The sequence below is a fragment of the Strix uralensis genome, chromosome 14, assembly GCF_047716275.1.
Source record: "Strix uralensis isolate ZFMK-TIS-50842 chromosome 14, bStrUra1, whole genome shotgun sequence".
Classification (NCBI taxonomy): domain Eukaryota; kingdom Metazoa; phylum Chordata; class Aves; order Strigiformes; family Strigidae; genus Strix; species Strix uralensis.
The window spans coordinates 20,848,863-20,869,031 of NC_133985.1; the positions used below are offsets into that span (position 1 = coordinate 20,848,863).

Genomic DNA, 20,169 nt, shown 5'->3' on the forward strand with positions numbered 1-20,169 from the left:
CGGAGGCATGTGAAATTTCCTGGATGTTGATGACAAACCATTTGGGATGCTGTAGAGTTTTACTGGGGCTTTGCTGCACTTTAATTCTCGACAAGAAAAAAAAAAAGAAAATAAAAATTCTGGTAGTAGTTGAGGAACAGAAATGTTATGGCTTTCTATCTTCATCCCATCAGCCCTGAATTCCTGCTCGGTCACCCGGCGTGTGAACTTTTGACATTGCTGCTTTTAGATATTTTCCCTTGACTCTGTTTATGAATCTGCTGGTGCTTATGAAAGTGAGAGACTCGTGTGGTTGCCAAGGCCAAGAAAAGCGTAGGCAAGCGGTGTCCAAGTCCTCCACTTCCAGGACTCTCCAGGCCCCACTCCAAAGCCTCCGAAAGCAGCGCAAAGAGCTGGATGCAGCCCCGGCGTGGCTGAGCCCTGAGCCCTACCAGCACGACTCTGGGCAGCAATGCTGGGTGCTAACTCCTGCACGTACCAAATGCAAGCGGATTATGTGCTCCTACCCCCCACTTACCCTGTTTAAACATGGCCATTTGGTCCTAATTTCATCCTGAAATTGCTCGTGAAAATAGCTGAGAGCTTACAAAAATCAGCTCCCTCTGCGATGCCGACAGCGCTTGCATGGAGCCTGGCACCGTGTGGGACCCATCAGTGCTCCCTGTGCCAGCCCGGTGCACCCACTGCCCTGCCTGTGGGATGAGCCCTGTCACAGCCTCCCACGCGGCTGAAGCACCAGCTCCATTCTCAAGCATTTATTTTTGGTAATGAGGGAGGGACAGAGGGAGCCCAGCCTGACTTGCAGCTTCCAGATTTATTCGGTGCGGTCAGTGTATCACACACCGGCTTTCAAAGCGCTGGCGCTCGCTCCTGCAGCCGATACAAGAAGGAGATGCGATGCCACTTGACGGAGCCCCCCATCCTCACTTCAAAGGCACTTTCAGGTTGGAGGCCTTTGCCAGATGGAAATTCCTGTAATTGAGCTTTCTTCTCTGGTAGCCACGATAATAATGGTACTGCATGGAACCACGGAGCTCCTGATGTACTCCTGACATACTCTTGACGTACTCCTGACGTACTCCTGATGTACTGCTGACATACTCCTGATGTACTCCTGACATACTCCTGACGTACTCCTGATGTACTCCTGACGTACTCCTGACGTACTCCTGATGTACTCCTGATGTACTCCTGACGTACTCCTGACGTACTCTTGATGTACTCCTGACGTACTCCTGACGTACTGACATACTGCTGACGTACTCCATCCTGGCTATTTTGGCATAACAGCTGAGACTGCTTCAAACTACAGCAACCTTTTGTGCTGTTATGCACGTAAATATCCACGGCAGAGAAAGTGGACGCTGAGAACTCGCCGCCATCAGTGAACTGTGTGAGCTAAGGAAAGTCACACAGGAATGTCCCCTCCCTCCTGTTTCTGCCACCAGTGCTAATAACAGTATTAGCAACACGGCTGCAGCTTCTGCCAGGACAACGTCCTGCTAACAGGAACGACCATCACTCCACCTTAGGAATAAAGCAAATGGAATGACAGCCGTCCTGGATCTCTCCTCCGACAGATGGCAAGCAGCACTTGTCAGAAACTGTGCCCAAAATGCAAATAGAAAATAATTAGGCAGCTCGGCTGACAGGGCAACAAAGAAAGGTACCTGGTCGGCCACGGCTACCCAAGGACCTTGCATAAACTGACAATAAAAACATATTGATCCATCCCAGAATGGCGCTGGAACGAAGCCGCTCTTTGTGGGAGGGAGGGATCTGCCACACAGAATAAACCAGGCTCAAAAGCCTGGCGCAGTTCCTAAGTCTGCTTCGTTATCGATCACGCTTTGTTATCTTAGAGCACCTCTCATTCAAGGATTTCAGCGTACTTGCTTATCCAAGCAAATCCATACCCAAACACAATTTTGAGAGAGAGGGTGAACACCAGAGATTAACATGGGCAGTTAATTAGGCCTCTGACCACTCTTACTGGGAAGAAATAGAGGGATGATTTTATTCGCCAAGGAAATTCAGGCACAAGACTACCAGCTTATAGTGGTGCTCCGCTGCAGTTTGGGGCCGGAGGGGAAGGAAGTGGCTCCTCCGACAGACCTGCGAGGGGGACTCAGGAAGGAAAAATTAATTACCGGTGCTGAACTCTGGCCAAGCCATCAGCCACAACACTTCTGCATCCTTACAAAAACCACCATGTGATTTTTTAATGACCACAGATGGTCTGGATCCTGGTAGCGTTTCCCAGCTGAAATAGGCAGTTTCAGCATCGCAGACATCCTCGGAGGATGAGGGGCTGAGGTAGAGGATGGTGTGGGGGCTGCACGGTGCACACACGCTGCTCTTCGCCCGCTGCCATGCTGTATGTTTTCAGGGAACAATCAAACAACAGCTCCAGGAACCACCATACCAGTTATACCAGTGGATGGGGACCAGTGGCACAAGCAGCTCAAGGGGAGCAGGAAGCAGCGGGCAGAGGAGTGACCATGAACAAGTGAGTGGTGGAGGACACTTCTGAGGGCTTTCTCCAAAAAACAACAACAAAAAGAAAGCTGGAAGATGATGACAGCAAAAAAATGTGCCCTTTGGAGAAGCCTGCCAGCAACTAACAGAGAGTCTGGCATTTTGTGCTGCGTTGAAAGGCCTTGGTGATCTCTTCCAGTTGCTCTGACAAGCGAGGAGTGAGTGGGTGAGGGGGGAGCTGGGTCCCAAGCAAGCATGGTCAGGACTTGGGCTGCACTGGAGCCTGGCTCCTGGCACTCTCTTTTCCATCTCAGCAATGCAAATGAGAAAATTCCTGCTGGATACTGAGCTCTCTTTGGCATCTCCTGATGTCTGACCACACGAACCACCATGAAGTCATGATTTCCCCTTAACAGGAGCTGGGGAACGGGCGCCTCCAGAGCTGCATCCCTGCCCAGTGTCCGGGAGCTCTGGGTCGACCGTGGCCATGCTGAGCAACACTGGGTTCACAGCTCTGTACCAGAAAGCAAGGGAAGGCATTCCGTGCGAGCAGCAAGGTCAGAGGCATGGAGAGCAGCGGGGAGCCCTTCCTCAGGCTTCCCTGGGTTTGTTTCCCTTTTTGGAATTCGGATGGGGAAAAACATCTCGATGCACAGAGGCGTCATGCAAAAATGTCTCACACTCCTCTCTGTAAATGTGGTCGAGGTGGGAGTTTTTTAAGCTGTGGTGCTGCCTCTGAGCATCCCTGTGCCCCTCTGGGATGACAGTCTTCTGCTCCTCCAGCTTGCCTTCCAGATTTTGCCTCCCTTTTTTGATGAAGCCCAGTTCCAACCAGCCACTTGGAAAAGCCCCTCCTGGAAGCAAGACGCCTCCTTCCCCTGCCCTGCCCCACCTGCAGCACCTGATTCCCACTGCCAAGAATAAAAGCTCAGTGCTTTAACAGAAAACAACCTCCTCCTTTCAGAGCTGGGTCATAAACCTGAAACGCTGACAAAGGTAGTTAGATTACACCTGTATAAACAGGCACTAATCAAAAATATGCTCCATAAACATCAGCTTTCAAAACAGAGCTCTGTACCGCTGGTGACTACGGAGCGTGTTTATTTATCTATGGGTGAACTTGTTGATTCACCCCATAAATCCTTAGATAAAGGCACTGCCTGCTTTTTTTACCCTTCTCCCTCTTCTCCTTGAAGCAAAACCATCCCAAGTGTGCCAGGGTGGCCTCGACAAACGCTCTGGTAACAATCTCACGAAGACTTATAAACCGTGAGTTGCCGGCACATGAGACAATAAAGCTCCTGTTCCATCTCAGGTGACCTTTAATGCAAATCCATTCAGTCCCCGGGATCTCACAGCTCCCATGCCATGCCAGCGCTAAGAGGATGAAGCCTGAAAGAAGCTGAAGTCTTTTTGATGCTGCCAAGACTGTTTGCCTCCTTCCCTGCCCTTCCGTTCTTTGAAAGCAGTTGCCGTTATGACACAGTATCTCCATCTGGCAGGGTGAATAAGCAGATCCACCCAGAGCCATCAAAAAAGAAGTGAGTCAACGCTAGAGATTTAAAGAAGTATTGTGAGATTTCATTTCAAGCTAAGGGGATTGCTTTTAAATAGCTCCCTTTAAAGTATTAAACCCAAAGCGGTGGCACAAACGCAGCAGAGCCTGCAGACCTCCTATTCCTATTGCCCTTCTGCAACCAGCCAGCTCTTCTGGTCCCCAGGAGTTACTGCTGCGTACGCCGACCTCGCAGGTGCAGCTCCTACTCTACAGGAGCTGAGCAGTCAGGATTGCTACACATCCCAAACTTTCTCCCAATTTTTCAAAGCTTAATGCTAATTTTCAAAGCTTAATCCCTCCCTGCATGCCAAGACTGCTTCCATGACAGGTCTGCCAACAAAAGCAACAGGCACTGGCACCGTGGAGCAGCAGAACCCCCAGCCCATCCCCAGGGACCACCAGGACATTACACTGGCTGAGCAGGGGGGAGCAGGGGGATCACTGCAGCAGGGCTCCCCAAATGCTCTCACACCAAGCGTGCTGCATTTTGGGTGGGAGCTTCTGCTCTTTGCTCCCCGAGAGATCATGGCCCAGGAAGCTCCATCCCACTTTTGTAATAGCAAAGCTCAGAGCATCCTGCTTTCGGTTGGAAATGAGAACATTTCACCTCCTTTTTAGCATGCTGCTGTTGCAGGGAGAGCAGGCGATCAGATGTCTGCAGTGGTTTGCTTAGGTGTGGCAAAACAGGAGAAAATGTGGGAATGTAACATGTGGTAAATACTCTATTTTGCAAGCCGGCAGTCTAGTGAGGACTACCTAATCCTGGGGTTCCCTGATATCCCCCCAACAGAAAGGCTTCCCAGCTGACCCCCACTGGTTTCCGAAATACTTGGCCTATGTATCTCACGAGTATCTCCCTTTTCTGGCAGCTTTGCCAAGCCTTTCTGCTGGAGGTTCCTGATTTCAAACCAAGGTCATTTGCAGTCCCGGTAATTAGTGTCACTACAGCAACATCACTGTGTTATGCAAAGAAAGTTAATCTAGATTCCTAGCAGTCAATACATTAAATGATTGCAAACAACATCTGATGATGTCTGATGGGTGCTCGTGCTCCCTCTCATTAGGTTTACTCAGAGCAGGAATAAGCCTCGGCCAGATCACGTCCACCAACATCTCGAGAATCTCTTGTGGCTATTACAGGCATAACCCCGGAGGTCTGAGTTTCTTTGGTGCCAGGTGACCTACCTGAATACATGTCCCAGTGCACTCTTTGCAGAGGCTGCAGGACAAAGCCCATCTGCTTGCTGGGATATGTGAGATCTTCGTAATGGGTTCCATTTTTTCAGGACATCCAATGCTAACCTGGCCACGAAATAGAAGACAAGTTGTAAATACTGGCTACCATCCCAAATCTCCTACAGGGGCATGTCTGTGGCAGTCTGAATGAGGGATGGATTTTTTATTTTTATTTTATTTGTTATTTTCCAGTGTCACTTGTAATTTGAAAAGAAAAACCCAAACCTCAAAACCCAGAAACAAATCTAGATGAAATGGAAGGAAAAATTCATGTCAGTGCTTCCTCTGAACTAATTCTTCATTTGGATGCTGCTGTGTATCTCAGATGGGCACATGAAATTAGCTTTACCCTGCTCAGAGGTCTTGCCCCCCACCTCTGTGCCCTTGCACCCCACCTCTGTGTCTTCCCTTAACAAGGTGCCCCTTGGCTGCTAATTAAACACACAGCATCACAGCTCTGACCTCAGCACGGCTTGATGAGCCAAGCTGGACCTGCTATTTAGACCATTAATGAACATCCCGGGCTGAGACCTGGAAACCACCTGTGCCCACCCGCATGTCAAGAGGAGGTTGGAAAACATCTTACTTCAGGTATCCATAAGGCACAGCTAACGTGGACCCATTTCGTCCCGCTCCGGGTGGGCTTCAGCGCTCCCCCTCTCTTGGGGCACAGTAGACACTTTGGCTGAACACCGAGGGCGCAGGTCCGGCACAGCCAGCTCCCGATGGGGACCTTCAGGATGCCGTAGCACGCCTGCACGGACACGAGGGAGGAGGGTTAGTCCCAGCAGCCCAGGAAGAGCATCCTCCTTCCAGACCGCCTCCTTCACTCCCACATTTTTCACTACCCCTGGCTTATCACCACCGCACCTGGGCATCCTAATAAACAGCAGACGTAAAGCAGCGCCGCAGTCACAGACAGCGAGGTTAAGTTCTTCCTTCCTTGCTACCTTTCCTATTTTCACCTGGATACTCATGCTGGATCAATATGTCCTGAGTTTTAATTAAAAGCTAAGTATAAAAACATGCTGTGTGTCATGCCAAGCATCCACCCAGCTCCAGGTCACGGGTGGGCAACCAGGCTGCTCCATCAGAGCCCCCACCACTGGTCGTCTCCTGGCTGTTTCTGAACAGCTACCAGACCCACGACAACTCATGAGAAGTAAGAAATGCCATGTGGAAAAAACCTCTGAGGTAGCTGAGGGCTGAAAAGCCACAACCCCATGATTGAGAAAGATGGCCACACCAGTTACACACCCAACACAGCCTAAAGGGGAAGCGAAAATAACTATGGAAAGGTAAAAAGGGGGAAACCAATAGTCATGAATATACATCAGAAGAGAGGAACCATAAAGGATGATAAATCTAAAGGGCAATAAATCTAAAAGACAATAAATCTAAAGGAGGCAAGGACAAGTCTACGGCCAAGAGAGTGAGAACTAAAGGACCTGGGTCACCCATGGAGCTCCCTGACCTGCTGCGATAGCACAGCATGCAGAGAAGCCCAAGTGTTCATAAATATTTCTCTTCCATACTTGGGCGAGAGCCAAATGATAAGCTGTATCACATAATGACAATGATAAAATACTTCCCACTTTAGCCATAACTCACGACTGTATTAAACAGCTACTACTAAAACTAGACAGTTTTTAACGTCCCGATAACTCGCACAGGGAGTGGCAGACAACTGCCTTGGGCGCTAACGCAGGGCTGTGTCACTATTTTTAACGAGGCAATGTAATTAAGTCTAGATCTGGCTGCTCTGACGTCCCTCCAGAAGGCAAGCGGGCAGTGCTGATAAGGATCCCCAGTGCTGGTGGTTGTAAATTGAGCCCAGGCATTTGTCAACTCCACTTCTTGAAGTTTACACCAAAAAAGAACAGCTTTTCATCCTGCTGCTGCAGGTCACCATCACCGCGAGTGACGGTGCTACAGGTGGGGACAGGGGCAGTGGGGGCACGGGGAGATGTGCGAGTGTGGGAAAAGGGTATCCTCAGTCTTTACTGGCCAAGAACAGACTTTGTAATGCAACTTCAGGTTGCCCCAAAGCACAAATTCACTCTGATAGTGATTTCCAAAGGGAAAAAGCCACTTCGCGAACAGATTATTGGGATAATAAGGAATTAAAGGAGGTAATATTATTGCTGCGAGTCTACACGGTTCAGAGAGACTTAACTGTGTTTCACAGCGCCTCCAAATCTGACAGATAAATCATTTCTGTAACAGAGTTTTATAAAACATGTGTTTTAGTACCAGACAAAAATCAGCCTGGTATGTACTACCAGGAGAATAAACTGGTGGATAGATCTCAAAATCCAGGGGAAAAGAGGAATTATGACAAGGTGCTCACTGCTAGCAGAGTCCTGGCTCTCAGTTATTTATTCCCACAGGTTTTAGAGCAGCTGAAGGTGCAATTCTGCTCCTAGGAGCAAATATTACAGGTCCTCTGTCCTGGACAAGGAGTGGCTCTAGAAATGAGGTGGGTTATCAGCTAAACATGCTCTCCCAGTCCAGCACCAGGCAGAAGATGCTCTGGGAACATGGAGCCAGAGTAACACTGAGCAGGAGAAGAGCAGCTATTTTTATCGTTGTGCCTGTCATGGGTGCAACATCACCGAGAAAGGGATGCCAAAAAAACATGAAGGATGCTGAGCCACGGAAAAGCTTGGTGTGGTCCATGTAACAGAGGAAAGGCTTGGCCATGTCCTCAGGCCAGGGAATGGGAATTTGGTAATGACACGACCACAGCACGGTGGCTGGAGGCTGGAGATGGTTCCGTGGCTAAAGGGAAGCACGACGTTGTCACCACGAGAGCGATGAACCACAGCGATTTAGCAGCGGGGGGTAAGATTCCTCCTCTCTGAAAATTTTAAAATTTAGATTGCATGTGTTTTCTAAAAGCTACGCTTCATAGGAATTAATTAATAGCAACCCTCATGGCTTGTGTTACGCAGATGAGATGATTACAACGATCCTTTCCAGCACCATAACCCACCAATGTGTGTCTGAGCATGACCCTGCCCCTGCCCTGTCCCACTGGGATGCAGGAGGACGAGGTATGGCTCTGGCCACGTTCTGCAGAACCCCAGCTCCTCTCCGCCGCTGCCTGAATACATGAAGCCTGTGGCATCCGCACCCAGACATCCACAGGAAAGCATCAACTTCAGGTGGTTTTGGATGTGGGACTGGCAAAGGCATGGGGCAGGTTAGATAAGAAACACGATGCCACGTAACACCCTGCACTGTGCCTCTGGACTTTGTGGCTTAGGGTGTAAATTGGGACAGAGATTAAATCTCAGGCAGTTTACGGGCTGGTGTCGGGCTTAGGGTTGGACTCTGCTCCCTGAAAACAATGGAAAATCTCCCTTTTCTTTCAACAGTCTTGAAATCCAGCGTGCTGTGTCCCCTTCTGCAGAAAGCAGAGCCCACGGGGTGCCACGACCCGTGGTGGGCACGGCGGGGTCCGTACGTGCCCCCGGCAGCCCTGCGCACGCTGACCGCCTTCCCCCGAGCCCCTGCTCGCCGGCACGTGTCAGCTCACAGCCTGACATGGCCACTTGGGCTTGTTTAAAAAAAAAAAAATCCAAGGCAAAAAAAAAAAAAACCCCAAACCCCAACCCTGAACCGTCCTGGTATTTTGTGGAATCTGATTCACTGATGGAAACCATTCAAAACACCCACCTCCCGCGACTATAGATATCTCCAGCGCTCTCCCACCTCCAGGAAGCGCTGATGGAAAAGATGCCCAAAAGATGAGCAAATGGCTCTCTTTAGAGGAAAAAAATCAAAACCCCTTCACACAGAGAGTGAAGCCCAGGAGCTGCCGCTGCTGTCCCAGCACTACATAGTGCTTCCCCTCGAAGCACAACCAGCAAAACCTCCCTGGACCCACGCAGGACCCAGGAGACCCTCACAACAGCTGCTTTCTCCTTGTCAAGGTTCTCCCAAGTGCAGGAGCCCACAGACCCCCCCCCCCAGCAAGGGCTTGAAGCATTTGCATTCAAGTCTAAAAATAAAATTACTTTCCTCCAGGCAGCGAAAGAAAATGAAATCCTACACTTGTACAGCAGGGAAGCTGGGACAGAAACCCTGCGATGTGAGACAGTGCTAGTGGAGCTGGAAGGTCCTACTACCCCCAGTAAAATGCTGTGGAGGAGGCTGGAGGTCCGTGCAAGCCCACCCCTCCCCTCCAGTGAGCGCAGGGCGAGCGCTGGGCTGTGGACCCACATCCCTCCCAGCCCACCAGCAGTCCCACACATGATGCTGGTCACCCCTGGGTGCCAAAGGTCTCACTGCAGTTTAACGAAGGAAGATGGGGTAAAGAAAGAAGAATAAGCACATTAATGGAAGAGGAGGCATAAAATAAAATATCACAGAGTAAGGAGGAGGGGGCAAAGCAAGCTCGCAGGAAGTGGTTTTCAACCTCTGGTTGAATATTTCTCTGGGCACTTAGGAAGTAAGAAAAGCCAGTTTGCTACCCGCTATCCAAGACCCCACCTGCTATCCTCGCTCCACTGGAGACGCGCTGGGAATCCATCAGAAAAGCGTAACAGGGGTCTAGGGCACCTCAGGGGACAGTGGGGATGGGTAGAACCCAGAGGAGGGTTTAGGAGCGTGACGTGCAGCCAGCCAAAACCTGCCGCTCTCCCCCCGCGGCGGGGGCTCACCTGGTGCACGCAGACGTTGCACTTGTCGCAGAACACCATCTCGTTGCCGTCCTCCCCCTCCGGCGAGCGGCAGACATCGCACACCACGTCCTCGTCATACTCGATGCCCAAGCCCTCCTCCGTTTCGATGGCGATGTTCATGTTCTCATAGCACATGGTCTCCAGCTCCTCCAGCACTCGCTCCAGGGTGATCTCGTCCAGCTCGGGCTTTTCTGCAAGGCAGAAGGCAGAGGAGGACACTGATGCGGCTCCGGCGCGGGAGCCCAATCGCCTTCGGGGAATGTTTTGCAAAGGGCTGAGCATTTTAGATTGCAACTCAAGAGGCAAATCCACGGTGACGGTAAGAGCGGCGATTCAGAAAACGGCTGCTTCTAACTCAGGATGCAGTTTATGTTTCATAGACAGTAACAAAATATTGCTGCTGGCTGAGAGGAAAGAAACCCATTCAGCTGAAGCAATGCGGATAATTAGGTCTGACAGTTTAAATGTTCAAGGAGACAAGTTTTGCAAAGATGCTTTCTGCAGCAAGGGCTCAGACAAGCTTTGGCAACACAAAGTCAATGCTTTAATTGTTAAGACTGAAAATTGACCCTTTTAAGGCCAATTAAATGGAACTGTAAAACTGAAGCCAAAGGCTGAAATTAAGGACAAATACGGTATTTTTTTTCCTGGTTGGGTTTAGTGGAACCAGAAGGTCAGACCCGGGTGGGGGTGGGCTCAGATTGGCTGTGTTGTCTTTTACTCCCCTTGTACCAGGTTCTTTAGTGAATAAAAGTGGCAGAGGTGCTTTACCAGAGGTTTCTCCAGAGTGACAACCAAGAATACAAGGCCAATAACCAGGAGAGGCTTTTTCAGAGCAGCAACCTCCAGCAGCGGGCTACCCAGCCACTGTTACAGAGGGGATGCTGCTGCCAGGAGCTCGGCAGCACCAAAACGGTGCCATGCTGAATTCTGCTCCCAAAAATGCTGCCTCTCACCTGCACACAGAGATCCCAGTGCCACAAACGCAACATGACGTCACTCCAGGTATGGAAAAAGAAAGGAAAAAAATCTGTCAGCAGCAGGAGTGAGGCTCTCCGTGAGGGATAAGAGGCAGAGTTAAGCCCCCACCGCACCCCATCTTCCCATGAGCACTATTTCATCACCAGGGAAGGCAGAGAGATAGGGATGGAGATATGAGCAGGATGCAATAAAAAACATTTTCTCTTTGCATTTCATTTACATATATTATCCCTGATGATGGCCAGGATGCTCCAGAAAGCTCCAGACAGCAGAGGAGCCTGACCCGTGCTGCTGTCCACCTTTCTTGTTGCAAGGCAACGGGAGAAAATATCTCATTTATGAGCAGAGAAGGGGAAAAAAAGGTTTGAGGAAGTATTCATATGAAGCATTTATTAATTAAATGTGCAGTAAGAAATCTGCCATCCTGGACATCTCTGGTGCCACAGTGTGATGTCCCTGTCTCAGGCCGAGCTCTGGGGCCCTGAGAGGTCCCCAGGGCTGGGGAGGGACGGGGCCGTGGGGGACCTGGGCATCCCCCCCAGCACCTCTGGCTGGATGGGGCTGGCAGGGGCTGCACCTTTCCCCGACGGCCATGGACCGGCTGAAAAAACTCTGTCAAGGGGGAAAGCAACCCGTAGGCGAGCTCGGCAAGCAAACACACCATTGTCTGTCTTTTTAAGCTCTTCCCCAATGTTTCACATTGGCACAGTTTCCCTTGGCTTGACAAGTCTCTGCAAACATCTAGCCTGGCATTTTACATGTCTGTGTCGAGTCTGAGATACCATCTAAGACAGACAACACTGTTCCCTATCACAGCCCTTTCAAGCGCTGGGGCTGCTGTGCCGCAACACGCCGAGGAACCTGACGATACCTGTTTTATTACGGAGCAGCCCCGGCGATGGGCGCGGGATCTCTGCAAAGCCCCAGGCTGGCACAGGCTGCCCGGGGGTGCTGGAGCTCAGCGATGTGAAGCATCCTGTGCTGGCACGGCGGCACAGCGAGCCCCGCACGCCTGAGCCAGGATGAAGCCGCCGGCTCGCTCTTGGCATTGTGCTGGTTGGATGCAACAGGGCAGGGATTGAGTTACAGACAAAGCCAGAGCATTATTTTTGCCTTAATGGTGTCCCTTTATAAACACACCACCCGAGTTGCACTTGCTCTATGGAGAGCCACAAACCATGACTTTTATGTGAGCATTAAACAAGCCCAGCAAGAGTATTCTCCTCTTGGTCAGTGTTTAAAGTCTGCATCTGTGACTATGATCCTGGGCACTGGGATGTCAGCCTGGAGATGCTCCTTTTCTCCCGACATTTCAGGCTCTGCTCTCTCTGCTCTTCTGGAAGGCAAAATGATCATTAAAGTGTCCCTGGTGCTTTTCCCCACGCACTTTCTAGAGCCGCCCTGTGCTCAGGGTAGAGGGCAGGCAGAGAGCAGGCAGCTGCAGGCAGCGTGAGGAAGGAAAGGGAGGGGGATTTCCACAGGAATCATGGCCCTGACCTGCCCGCAGGGTCAGGATCGCGCTGGCATCGCCGGGATCGCACCGGCATCGCCACCGCTTCGTGTCACCTCAAGTGGAAGGCAAGAGCACCCATCCCATCTCCTGCATTTTCCATCCACAGCCATGCCCCGGCATCACCAGCTTAACCCTGGGGAGAAAATCCCCGTCGATCCCAAAACTCTTGTGCCGGAGTAAGACCAGCACCCCAGCAGGGCTCCTTATCACCCTACGTGCAGTGTAGCTGTTATACCGTTACATCAGAAAACACAGATCTCTCCCTCCCGCACGCACACACGCGCGCACGCTCTCACACTCCATTTAGATGTAATTACATTAGGAATTCGTTTGCCAAGCACCATTCAGAATACCTCGGAGCTTATTGAATTGACAATTGCACTTGATGGGGATGAAGCGATTAATCGTTTATGAAACACTAAACAATGGGGCCTGGGGGTGAAGTGCTTTTTCCGTTTGTGCTCCATTTATCTCCTTCTGCATCATATAAAGTTTGTGCTATTAACTCCATTCATAAAATTGTCATCTTTTTGGCTGAGAAAATGCTATCTGTATTGATCGTGGCCAGCTAAACAGCACAACCAAAAAAATACTCCACCAAAACACTCCCTGTGTACATGTACAAGTGACACTGTTACTGTCACTGGGGAAGGAAAAGCAAAGACCCAGATACTGATCTCGGCTACAATGAATAAATGCAGTGATGTCCAGGGGATAAGTCACATTTGAAACCATCACCAGGACTGTGGACTCTACCTGCTGACCAAGAGAAAGGTATTTTTACCTGCTTAAGGTATGTCAGGGTCTTGTATGAAAGGCGGGGAGAAAATGAAGTTTTTCTGAGTCTTCGCGGAGAAGAGCAGTCTAGTGCACGCTTCTCCACAGCTCCTGTCCAGAGGGACATAGGCAGAAGCGAGAATTTAATCTCACACCAATATAATGACAGCGATTTGGAGCCACGTTCAAAGCACTAACACAGGGATAAAAGACTCCATGTCCCATCACCCCTTCCAGGAGGCCACCCGCATCCTCACCCCATTAACACCGAGTGTGTTAACGATGGCTGGTTTTGATGGGACGCCCCAACGTTGTCCCCACGGTGGGAAGGACTGTCACCCCCAGAGTGCTGCCTCCCACTACATCCCAGCCGGAGGAGGGCTATCCTCTCTCGGCCCAGAGCAGGATGCTGGTGGGCAGTGCGTGCCCAGCCAAAGGAAGCATGCCCGGAGGAGAAGGGAGACTTTGCTTTGGAAATTGGAGGAGGAGAAGAGATGCCAGTCGATGATGCACTGCAGGAGGTCTCCAGATCTGATTCAGGAAGGGAAAACATGTAGGAACCCGGCCTTTTGTTTGAACTTTGCTCCCAGCAGAAAACTCTTCCCTGTATCTCAGGGTCTGCCGTGATCCCTGCAGCTCCGCAGCCACCCAGCATCCCCGTTATTCCCGGGGGGCTCCTGAGGGGTCCGGCCCTGACCCCACGCACCCCAGCTCCCCCAGACCTCACAGCAGCTGCCCGTACATCGCCTGAAACACAGAATTTAGATATTTTATCCCAAAGGAGCTGGGATCACTGGGCTGGCGCCGAAGCCACAGCACTGGGTCTGGGAGAACCACTAGGCACATTCCTTTACACAACGCCGCTCTCCGTTATAATTATTTCTGTAATATCGTAATTTATGTGGCATGAAGGAGCAATATTCTTCTGCTAAATGAATTCTCAGCTACTCCTTATCGTGGTGTGAGCCGACTCACTGCGCAGGGAGAAAAAAACCAGCTGGAGAGCCACCTTTCACAAAACAGAGACCTATTTCTGACTAAACTGTGCTCCACTAAAATCAATTTACTGAAACAATAAATCCTTTTACCCTGTGGAGGATACCTGGAGATAAAACAGCTCATGAACAAAGAGTCATCAGGACTGCTGGCTGTGCCATTAGCTGATTCACAAACTATAAACCTTAGAGTCTATTTTTGAGTAAAAATACATATAAACAAGCAAAACTATTGGGTTTTTAAAATAACAAAAAAAAAAAGGAAAGCACTTGTGAGATGATGTAGGCTTGTCTCTTAGTATCTCTGAAAAACTGAGAGTGAAAGGATGCCAGCTCCCTGATGGGATACGGGTGTTCACACACGGCATGGGGCCCACAGGCTCCCTCCTGACACCTCCTTCCAGCTCATGTCCCTCCAGCCCACCCTGGGCCAGTCACTTCAAACCTGCCTGCTTCGGCTTCTGCCTCTGCAAAGCTGTGCTGAGGATCCTGCCCCTCTTGGAGGCCAGGAGAATGAAAGCAATCCAAAGATAAAAAGCACTAGCTAGATGCTAAAACTGAGTTTAGGCACCACTGTGCAGGATGCTGTGGGAGAAGCACGTTTTGCCTCTGAATAAGGCTGGGAGCTGAGCACCCACACACTCAAGGCACCCGTGGGGACACCAGCCTCCCCTGCCCCGGGCCGGTTGCTCCCCTGGGCATCCCAGGTCCTGTCCCAAGCATCCTTTCGGAAGGTCAGGGGATGACAGACGACCACCCGAACACCACACCAGAACATCTGGGACTGTCCCAACCACCTCTAACCCGTCACCTGCAGGCACACAATGCTTGGGAGATGCAGCAATTGTACAGTAATCTTGGATCAATATTATTTATATCAGACCCTTAACGTAAAGCCCAACCAACACAACGAACAGTGACACGCAACCTGCGTGAGCTGAGCATCCACACTGAAACTTCTAGATATTTTGTTACAAACAAAGCCTGCTAATGCACTTAAAAGATTTACAGGAACCAATTATCACCCTTTCTACCACCCACCGACATCAATTATTGCTCAAATTTAAGATGATGACAAAATGTTTTAGAAGCCGCTTTATAAGCTGCTGTTTCTCTCCAGCGATGCTCGGCACTGACAGAGCTGTCCTGGAGCACTTCTGATGAAAGCCTCCTCACTCCATCCAGCAGCAAAACTCTGAGTATTGCCAGAAACTACCGCAATTACTGCGAGGAATTTATGGAAATAGCAAAACGACAACTTGACATAAAAACTGATTGTGCTGAAAAACGTGGAGGTAGAATGGCTAAAGCTTCTCCTGCTGATTTCCAACCCTGCTAATCTATACGCTAACACGGCTTTCCTGTAATATCTGTTTCTGTAAGGAGTTAAATAAGCTTAGCTTTCTTTTCCAGAGGCTCACGGTGTTTTCATGTTTGCCAACAACTTAAGGAACTGTCACCTGAAAATATTTCTGGATTTCCTTGCTTAAAGATAAGCCTAAAGGCAGAGGCTACCTTCACACAAAATTAGCCTGGATTATTTAAGCCTGAACTATTCTTCTTCCTCCCCTGCTTCCCTTCAGCCGCCCCATGCTGCAACACCCCAGCAAATGGCCACATCTCACCCGTTTTCACCCGGGCAGGGGCACGGTGGCTCCCGCTGCTTCAGGAGCACCCTGTCCAGAATCGGTGGAGGTGGTCAGGGAGGCAATGCTGTTCACCCAGGAGAAGAGCAGAAGCCCTGTGCACCCACCTCCGGCTCTCCAAGACGCCCACCGTGCTGCTCAGCAACGCTCCACAGGCCAGCCACAGCGGGCTCTCACCTCCATCCTTTCTGGTTGCCATCATTTCTGTGCCTCATTAACCCCTGGGGTCGCTGACTTGCCTGTTTACAAGGTGAGTTCTGCTCTCGCATTAACTCTGGGTATGGACCCCTACATTAAGAGCAACAGCCTGCCAGCAAGCTTGAGCGTGGCACCTGCCTACGGGCAGCTCAGGTGAGTCCTCCTCCCATCGGTACCAACGGCGTTAATCCAGATCAATGGCGATGGAATTGAGAACAGCTTCCAGCCCTAAATCTGTTCCCAAGATACTTCTACGCTGTACATCAGTCCCTCTATTAAATACATCTCTTGCTTGTAACGTACCACCAAGCAGAGGAGGATTTGTTGGTTCATCTAGCCACGCACCAAACCGGTCTGCGGCTGAAACGATAACTCGTGCAATGAGCTTATGATCTCGGCAGAGAACAAAGATTTCAGGCTACGCGCGGCTGTTTGTTGTGGGCTGCAGCACAGACATGTTATAAAACAGCTCCAAACTGGCAGGATTTCTTCAAAACAACAACAACAACAAAATCCAAACAAACAGACCCTGAATTATTAATGGGCTAAGCTTTCTCAAGCGATGAGCGGCACGCAGGGTGAGCCTGGGTGCGGGGGCACGGCAGGGAAGGGGGTGGCAGGGCCATCGCTGCGAGCGGTCCCCTATGGCTGGGGGCTGGGGGGGGAGACTCTTGGAAGGGGGAAGCCGAGCTGGTGGTTAAAGGGAACGGATCCCACTACAAAAAGGACAGACTCTGTACATCCTCCTGCCAGCCGGGGCTGGGGAGCATCCCGGGGGGGATGGCAGCCCCTGGATCCCCCGCATCATCAGGCAGCAGCCCCGTCCAGGGGACTGAGCTGCACCTCTGCTGCCACCACAGCACGGAGCGGGGGAATGGTGCCCAGAGTCGTTAAAATAATGGAAGAGCTTCAAATGACAATAAGGGGGGGGCCCTGCACAGTGGATGGAGCCTGGCTATGGTGATGGGCACCCGTGGGTGGGTGGCAGCTGCGTGGGGACAGCTCTGCCTGGGGAGTGCCAACGTGCTGCCTCGGGGGGAAAAAGGGGCTCCCCGAATCCTAAAAGGACACAGTGGGATAGGGGTAGCCTCGGACAGGGACTCCCAGCGCAGCCAGGAAGGCAAGCAGCTGCTCTCCAAGGCATAAATTTAACAGCAGCCTCTGCTCCACTGAGCACATCTTCCCCGGGGTTACTCCACTGACTTCGGTTTATTCCACGTCTACTTGACCAGTCTCACCTCTGCCGAGGGAGGTATCATCTCATTAGTACACAGACATATCTCAAGTATGCAGTGATGAATTCCCCCCGGAGCTTCAAAAGCAATACATGTGACCTTTGCATGTTCCTGCCATAAAATACCAGGAACACCTCCAGCTCCCAAGATAGAAACTGTGGTGGGCATATGTGAGCAGCATACACCATATGGATTAAGTCAAGGGAATACTTAGAAACTTCGACTCTGCCTTCAGCAAAATTGATTCCGGCAACATTTTTAGCAATTTCTTGAGGATTTTCCGTGTGTTTATGAAGTGCCAATCACCGCAAAGAGATCTTTCAGCCTTGGTCTTTGAAGTCTCTCTCACCCCTCTCTTACAATAGCTGATCACAAAATACAGCATAAAATGTTAATATAAAAACAAAGACTTACAGCGCAGCTCCTCTCTAAAAGGAAAGGCCTGTGCTGCCTGGAGTGGCATGTACATAAATCTGGTTCAGGGTTTCATTCAGACTCCTTCAGACCCACTTTTTTTTACTATCTCATATTGCAGCAGCAACAAATAAAACATTTAGGCATGCTTAAATATTGATTTCATCTCTAGTGCACGGAAGTTCTTTAAACAGTACATTTCTACTGACTACAGTAACACCTATTGAGGCACCTTACAGGGTGGGGGTTTAAAACTATTTAAAGCTGTTTTATGCATAGAACTTTGCTTTTCAGAGCAATTCCACCTAACCGGGAGAGGAGCCGGCAGAGCGCAGAGAGCTGGAGCTATCTGGAGGTTTATCTGATCTCGGTGATAAAATTCCATCCCTGGGGTGACCTAAAAAGGACTGGAAAAGGCATGTGCTATGTGCTACGTGGATCAACGCAGCGCTAACGGCAAAGCGAGATGGATGATCTCATAGGTGTTTTCCAGCTCTCCTCCCCGCGGCTCCTCAAGAGCCAGTCAGAGATCAGGCTCCTTCTTTGTCATTAAATATTTTGGGAATGACACATTGTGCCCTTGGACTGCCCAGTGACAACAGTTCAGCTAAACACCCAGCAGGAATTTAAACTTCTGCATATCTCTGGACGCCGGGAGATAACTCCTGACTTCTCTGAATAGGAGAGGCTGCAATTCTCCAGTTAAGTCATGTTAATGATCTCAGAGATTAGCAAAGCTGGTTTGGAAATCTCAGTATGTCATTAATGTCGAGGGCTTCCGGGAGAAAGCGCTATTTATGGAGGGCCTTCAGACCAACCTAGGCAGGCGGCAAGCTTCTGCGTTGGGTGCTGAAGGGCACCAAAATCCCACCCCCCCACTGCGCCCGGCTGCATGGCTTCTCCCATCTGGGAAGCAGAGGGAGCAGAGCCTCTGCTCCGGCACAGCCCAGGAGGTGAGCAGCGATAGATTTGCTGCAACAGCTTTCCTCTACGTGCACCCAAACCCCATCACTTCCACGGGCAGGAAAATGCATCCCCCACCCCTCAAAAAGCCCAACACCTGAGCAGCCCTGATGCCCCACAGCCCCCCACAGCACTCCAGCCCCCCGGGCAGCACCCATCCCAGCCAGCGTGGGTGATGTGACCGTGGTCCCACAGCCACAAGCACCAGCATCCTGCTCCCTACCTGCCAGACCCCCAGCTCCCCGCAGCACCGGGGATGGGTTATTAATCAGTGCCATATGTTTTCCCTTTCAAGTCACTGGAAAAAATGCACTAGCCCTCGCACTGCTGGAGAAGCTGGGAGGGCTGGGGGATGGGGTGAGATACCAGAATCCTCCAGGCTGAAGCCATATCCGCAGTGGGTTTCACACACCAAACACTGGTTTTCAAAGCTACTCTCTCCCCAGCATATTTAAGGCTCAGCCAGTAATTACAGTGCTCTTTCAGCAACAGAAATGGGCTGGAGAATCAGCTGATGGACAGTGAGGCTCTTTGCACTACCACTGCTGAAATCCCACGGGTTCGTTATTACCATCTATCGCTGGTTACGGCAGGAGGGCTCAGAGGCTTCATCAGAGACCATGGTCCCATCCAGCTTGGTGCTGTACAAAACATCTCCTAAGGACCGTCCTTATAAAAGCTGGCTGGCTGATAAATGACAAGGAGCCAGAGGAAGAAAAATGCAGCTTGCTCAAAACTGCACAGAGTGTCAGCGGCAAAGCATTGCCTGTGCCTGACACTGCATTCGGGGTGATGCCAGCCCACCCAGAGCACCTGCAAGAAGTAGGGCTACCAGGTGTGACCATGCTCAAGCTCCCCTCCTAAACCCAACACGCTCCCCGAAGCTGCTTCTATCCCCCCAAAACCACTTCAGTTTGGCACACGCCAGCCCGAAGGTGACGTGGGGACAGCCAGCTCCCGTCTGGTGTGGGGCAGGGGCATCCCTGCCCCGACGGCACCCGTCCCACCTCAACCTCCCAGTTATCCACCAGCATGGGAGCTCCACATCTGAAAGCCATTTAAGTCATTGCATTTGTAACCTAATACTTTGAAGAAATAATAAAGTGAACCAAATTTAACGCAGCTGAGCTAGAGAAGCCAAATCTCTGCCCGCTGCCTTTCTACAGACTTACGAAATACATGCAAGGGGAAAGTGGAAATAGAGACGACCCTTCTCTGGAGCCCAGAGACACCTCTGACAGCCACCCAGCCATGGAGACGGCGAGGGAAATGCAGCAGGAGATACAGTGAAAGCACAGTGGAGTCAGAAGGATGTCCAGGGTGGTACAAGCTGGTTTCTTGATGCAGTAATGAAGAGTGGATCCTCTGCCAGGTACCTGAGCAGGACTGAGCCACTCGGCTTTGCCCAGGAGCACCCCCTGCTCTGCCCAAGGACTTGACTGTAGCTGCCAGTATCTCAAAACCTGGGTGTGCTAATGACAGAGCTG

General features: G+C 50.8%; 1 protein-coding gene across 4 annotated transcripts in view; it reads right to left on the reverse strand.

Moving 5' to 3' along the window:
• The window catches only part of JADE2 (jade family PHD finger 2), an 83,830-nt gene that overhangs the window by 18,713 nt on the left and 44,948 nt on the right, over positions 1 to 20,169 (reverse strand). For all 4 annotated transcript variants that reach the window (XM_074883738.1, XM_074883742.1, XM_074883740.1 and 1 more), the window contains exons 6-8: positions 9,940 to 10,151; positions 5,859 to 6,026; positions 5,222 to 5,338 (exon numbers count right to left, since the gene is read on the reverse strand). In XM_074883738.1, the coding sequence (XP_074739839.1) occupies positions 5,222 to 5,338; positions 5,859 to 6,026; positions 9,940 to 10,151 (497 nt within the window). The remainder of the gene's footprint in view (positions 1 to 5,221; positions 5,339 to 5,858; positions 6,027 to 9,939; positions 10,152 to 20,169) is intronic.